The sequence below is a fragment of the Microchirus variegatus genome (assembly GCF_963457635.1).
Source record: "Microchirus variegatus genome assembly, chromosome: 9".
In the NCBI taxonomy this organism is placed as follows: Eukaryota; Metazoa; Chordata; class Actinopteri; order Pleuronectiformes; family Soleidae; genus Microchirus; species Microchirus variegatus.
The window spans coordinates 23,575,926-23,582,523 of NC_139810.1; the positions used below are offsets into that span (position 1 = coordinate 23,575,926).

The 6,598-nt window shown below is 39.2% G+C and overlaps 1 protein-coding gene across 1 annotated transcript; it reads right to left on the reverse strand.

Moving 5' to 3' along the window:
* Positions 1–4,263: 4,263 nt before the first annotated feature.
* LOC310932214 (ras-related protein Rab-7L1-like) lies at positions 4,264–6,193 on the reverse strand (the record flags this gene model as incomplete). The annotated part of the gene is made up of 5 exons (XM_083895506.1): positions 4,264–4,396; positions 4,547–4,668; positions 5,381–5,562; positions 5,651–5,722; positions 6,076–6,193. 5 exons carry the CDS (start codon positions 6,191–6,193, stop codon positions 4,264–4,266), a joined length of 627 nt encoding a protein of 208 aa, XP_083751632.1.
* Between the last annotated feature and the right edge of the window lie 405 nt (positions 6,194–6,598).

Genomic DNA, 6,598 nt, shown 5'->3' on the forward strand with positions numbered 1-6,598 from the left:
ATGCTGTATAACACATAATATACTGTGATATCACAACCTGCAGGAACTCTCAATGGCAACAAAGAAGGCCCGTCTCCATTGTCCTCTCTTCTCTTAACTACGTTTCTTTCTTTTTTTTACTTCACCAGTTAATAACCACAGTCATTTTTTATACATGTATCTTCATATGTTTTTACATTATTTCCTTAGAGTTTCATCTTAAAAAACCAAAAAAAAACAACTTACAATTTAATATAATTTAATAGCATTTTACTCATGCTACTATACTGTCATACCCTGGGGTACAATTACCCAAGGTTTGGAATTTTTATATAATTTTGTGTGTTCTTCTGAGGGTGGTGTGCAGACACTGTGTTACATATCGCTGAAAAACAACCCTAAAGAGCGGAGGTCTCCAACTGAAATGACCCGGGGGCCATTGAGCATTTAGTCTGGTCAGTAGGGGGCTGCTCAAGTAAAAATGAGTCCAACTTGGCGGCTCAAACCACATATTTATGATGCAAAATGAATCTATTAATTAAAAAAAGTACAGAAATAACTTGAAATTGATTAGAGGGCTGTGCGTCTGAGATAGACACCCAGCTTCCCTCCTTCCACAGTCCAAAAACACTTGGTTATTAGGTTAATTGAACACTAAATGGAGCATAGATGTGAATTTTAGAGAGAACGGTTGTTTCTTATTTGTTTGCCCTGCGATGGACTGGTGGCCTGTCCAGGACGTAACCCACCGTTCGCCCTATGTCAGCTGGGATTGGCTCCAGCCCCCCCTGCTTGCTTCATGTGGAGGATAAATCCACAGACAATGGTGTCGTCATATCCTGTCAAAGTATTCATATCTATAAATATTTTTGGCAAGTGACACCCTGTAAGCAGATTGCTGAAGATCCTGAGAAACCATCTCCATGAAGAGTCTCGCCAACCCTATAATCATCAGACTTTTCATCATATTTGATGCATTTCGTCACTCGTCCACAAAAAAAAAAAAGCAAATGCGAGCAGATGCTGCTAGGGTACATTTACAGATAAAAACAAATAAATTAGCGAATAAAGTTAATAATGAAGTTAAAAATAAAAATGTTTGTTGAAGCAAAATAGACAACAGCATGTGCTCCACTGTCTCGTTTCCCTTCCATTAGGAAGATAAGCATTAACTCCTGCGGCCTTCACCAAAGTACATTCAGAGCGACCTAGATACTACATTTTCTGTCATTCAGTTCAGTGATTTTTGTTTACTTACGTTACTCAAGCGGGAAATGCAGAGGTGTCGAGCAGGAACAGTTCATTTTTGATCGACCCCTGAAGGTGCTGCCGGAGAGGCTGACGTCTTGTCTCAAGGACTTGTGAGATTACTTCTGCCAAAACAGCAACTTCTTTCGTCAGACTGGGCTGGGTTGAATATGCAAGGTATTATTTTATGACGAAGTGTTGTAATTTACGTCTGTGATGAACGTTTTACTCCACCTGCAGGGTAGTTTTTTTATTTTTTTTAAATATTATTTTTTTTTTAAAAGTAAAAGTGAGAGAAAGAAACCTTTAAAACCCCTTTCCCGAATAAAGGGTTTTAAAAGGGTTCTTGGTAACACATAGGTTTCTCCTATGAGGACAAGCCGAAGAACCTTATATTGTTCTATTTAGCACTTTTATTTCTAAGAGCCTCTGGTGGACGATAAAGTGATAGAAAATGGATGGATGGATGGATGGATAGCATTTAATTAGATCTACCCTGGTCACTTTGCTCACATCTCAGGTGTTTATAGTAAATCAGCTTCTTGTGACCACATTTGTTGATGGACAGGCAAATACTGACCACATTTTACACACATCAGTTGTTTAATTTTTAGTTGGTTATAGAAAAGTGTTACCTCAAGTGGGATACTGGCATTACAACAACAACAACAACAACAACAACAACAACAACAACAACAACAACAACAACAACAACAACAACAACAACAACAACAACAACAACAACAACAATAATATGCATCCCTACACTCTTAGAAATAGACTCAGTCAGCCTGCCCCTGCACTGGTGGGAGGCCTCCTACGCTGCTGCTTTCAAACGTCACGGATGGTTAGAATCAAGGCTGGGAATAGAGACAGACTCATCTTCCTGCCAGGCCACACTGTCATCAGCCATTCTGTTGGAAGCTATTAAGGCCCAAACACATGGGGAAGGTCATTCGGCCATAGTAAACCACATGCAATTTCAAGCATTTCCTGTCTATGCTAATGTTTCCCCGGGCAAAATGAGACCTGTCTGGTTTAATGTTTAAACATTTAAACCAACACTAGAGCCTCAAAACGGCTGCAAGATGGAGCCGAGTGAACTTTGGTGAACATGTCTTCTGTCTTATAAGGTAGTTTAGTGATGTAGGAAGTAGATTTTATCTATCATGCCTTGATTTTTCAATGTCTATCCCAGTTTGTTATATTGTAAAAACTTAAAAATCCAAATTATTCAGTCCTCTCCGGCAAATAATTGGAACAGGGCTGACATTATTCAAAAGTGATGTGCCACTTGTACCTCTTACACATGCACAGTAAGCTGAAATGACGAGTGAGGCACAGTCTCACACTTATTGTGTGGTAACTTTGACAAATAGAGTAACAAAAGCTCCAGGCAGCAAACTTTTAGTCATTTTTTTCAGGGGTTTTAGTGCGTGTAGATGGCTGAGTCACAGCCAATGGGACGCTTGCCTTCCTCCAACACTCTGACAAAAATAGAAACCTACACATTGCACACAGAGACAGAAAACCCACAGAGATACAAACAAAATTGATCTACCGATTCATCTTCAAATCGCTTTGTTACATTTGCTCAACAAATAAATGAGTTATTTAGCTGATTCTTCATTCTTCCTCATCTCTTCTGTGTCCTCTAATGTTTGTGGGAAATGTTGCCGCTCTGGTCTATGTTGAGAACATCACAGCACTTGCACTATTTGCTCCACAGGTTGATTAATAACGGCACTATAATGTTACTGCACAACAATCTTACAGTAACCACAACTCCCGACACAGGGAGGTTTAGAAACACATGAACAAAAAAGGTTGAACACATTTTTCTTAAAAGAAGCAGTATATGATGCACCAAATAATACAATATGCATTTTATTCCATTCAAATAATTATGTTTTATTGTTGTAATTTGACAAAATCAGGCCTCCATATAATGTATGTAGAACACATCATGGAGTTCCGTGTCCCTGCATGGATCTCTTTTTATGACGACTCAATGGATGTGAAATTCTGTCTAGTGAAGTTGTCGTTTGTCTCAATTAATCAAACTGCTGTTATAACAGTATTAAATATCACACCAACTCAGAACTTGGTGACGAAAAAGAACCCCCGACTTGAAAATGGTTTACGTTACGTCGCTAATATCAGTCATGATAAGTTTCGACTTTTCTTGCTCTGCTGTCAAATGTGCATGTTGACAAATCAGACGCAAAGCATGTGTTTGTGCATGTGTGATTTCTACAAGGCACATGCACATGCACATGTCTCTGATGCACACAGACAAACGGCTCCTGCACGCCATTTGCCTTACTGAGATACACAGCAGATGCACACAAACAACACACACCACGCCTGACTGAAAGCACAGGGACACCATGTGCCTGATTGTGTCACTGCCTGGCCTTGGCGACCGCACTGATCACGCTCCACACCTCGTTCTCACACTGAGGCCTTCCCTTAAACAACCCAACGCACACCTTCCCCTGCTCCTTCTGCTCGCCATGCCTCTTTGTCCTCAGTGTCTGCTTCACTGTCACTCAAATGTTAACAAGAAAAGTTATTCTTCCAGAGATTACCTGTCAATAAGGAGTGTGAGGTTTACTCTCACTGGGTAATGCAGGTTAAATAGATCTCTATATTCTGGCAGATAAAAAAAATGACATTCATTCACAGGAAAATAACATGAAAATATCAATACATTTGTAAATACTCAGTTTCCGAGTTAGTCTGTAAACCTTTATTTTGATAATTGTTTCATGTAATAGTAAAGAACATAATAGGTGTCAGGCTGGACTATAAAATTAGCTCTGGTCTGTAATGGTAAAACTTGCAAAGACAAGGTAAAGAAGCACAACATTTATTTTAAAATTGAATAGACATTATATTTGTGAGACATTGTGATTCTTGGCCATTTCTATCTGTAGATTGAAGTCACGAGATGATCACACGATACAATCGACCCTTGCGCGAACATCCAGAATGCTTCTAGCTGCTGCAGGTTCTTTGTCTTGATTGCTTGATTTAGTATCGGCAGCATCCGGCTCCTCGACTGTAGCTGTGCTCAGAGTTCAGCTGAGGATCAGTGCAGTCCTGAGGTCTAGGATGGATCAAGTAAAGACTTGACTGAACCGAGAGGATCTTCTTTACCAGTTTCCTGAGTAACGACAGATTCACGTCATTGATCGATATATATACAGTATATGTAACAAAAACATCCCCGGTTGGCTTTTTCGTCATATTCCCTTTTGAAAATCAGTCATTCTGTATCATATGCTCTGTTTGTCATGTCTCGTTCCCGAGTTACCTCATCGCCTCTTCAATGTTCTTGTTTTCTTTGACTGAAGTCTCCATCCACGTCATGAAGCCATTGGCCTTACTGAACTTGTCTATGCTGTTTGCTGACACACCCCGCTGAGTGAGGTCACACTGTAGTGAGACAGGAGACACAGGGCCAGCAGGACAGTGTGATGATTGGTTACTAATGGTTTGGACCTTTTCCTCTCTCCCGCTCAGTTAACAATGTGATTTTAAAGAAAAGAACAGCATGTCGCACACATACAAATCCAATAACGTAGTTACAAATATGCAGCATTCAAAAAACTGCACAATGTACAAAGAAAATTACCTTTGTTGCAGTTTCTAGTTTGTTTTGAAAAGAATTGTATGGAGCCCCCGAAGGGACATGACAAAAAAACAAAAAAATGACGAAAAACATTTTTTTTCTTGAAATCTCGAGTTTCCAAAAAAAAGAAAAAAAAAGAAAATATGGAAAAGAAAAAAAAAAAATCATAATTTTTTCAGAAACTCGAGATCACGACTTTCCGAAAAATGTTGATTTTTTTTTCTCATCTTTTTTAAAAATTTTTTTTGGAAACTCGAGATCTCGACTTTGAAACTCGAGATTTAAATTTTTTTTTTTTCGTCATTTTTTTTTTCTCATGTAACTTCCGGGGATCCGTAGAAATGACACGATAAGACTCAAAAATAAATCTAAATGTAAATGGCTAATTCCTAACTCTGTTTAAGCTTTTGGTGTCACATTTAAAACACAGTAATATTACTTATAATTATGTGACACTGCCTATGAGTTTACTCTCAACTGCTGGTGTCTTTCTTACATTGTTTTTGCCTCTCTCACCTTGTTGGCCAGCAATATACACGGGATGGGGTCTCCGTTGGGAAGCATGACCTTGTTGTCAAGGTCCTGTTTCCAGAGGTGACAGCCGAGGAAGCTGGACGAGTTGGTGACATCAAACATCACGACACAGCCTTGTGCGCCTTTATAATAACTCCTGGTCATGGATGTGAAACGCTCCTGGCCTGATGTGAGGACACAAAGTTATCCATCCATCCATCCATCCATCCATCCATCCATCCATCCATCCATCCACGCTAAAGCATTGATTACCTGCAACATCCCACAGATGTAGTCTGACTTTTTCATTCGTGGACCAGTGAAGCAGCTTCAAAGAAAAATCCACTTTAAGAAGTAAAGAAAGAGATTTATTAGCAACTAAGAAAGAGAAGTGAAAGAGAGAGAAAAAACAGAAGTGAAGACACCCATCTATTTGTATACAGAATAATCAAAGTATTGAAGGATGGTTGAACATGTTGTTGGTTATATCGATATAGTAAATCATTAAACAAGATTTAATGTGGACTCCCTGGAAATCAAAAATACCAACCTTGGGTGAAGTTTTTCAGGCTCCAACCCTATTCTTCAACTTATACAGAACAATTGCAAACAAAATCTAAATGACTTGACAGCACGAACACATTCAAACACAAACACATCACACTAAGCATCATATGCATGTCACAGAGAAGCCTAACCTCCCACGGTCATCTTATATGCCTTGTTGAACTGTCCACTGACGAAGCGGTGCACAAAGGACGATTTCCCAACATTTCCATCACCAATGATCAGTATTTTCAGCAGGTGCTCCGTCATTGCTTTTCCGTCGAGATGCCTCAGCACGTGAGACGTTTCAGTTGAAAAAAAACAAAAAAAAAAACAGTATAGCAACAACAGCTCAAAGTTCAAACCTGTTGTCAGGAAATGGTATATGAGGCACACGAGCAAAACTGTTTCCTGCAACCAAACAACCAAATAAACTCACCGGGAATTTACTTCACCAGAGTATTTCTTTGTTTTTCCTTGATCCTGATCATTTAGGATTCCATTCTTAACTCAGTGTACTTTTCTTTACATGTAAGCTCCTCTCTTGTTGTGCCAAAATCAAAGATATTTTCCTTTACATGTTTGACTTGCGGTGGACGTGTTACCACAGACTATAAAAAGTTCATTGACATCAGCCACACCTTCATGCTGTGCTGCCGTTTAACCTTATCTATG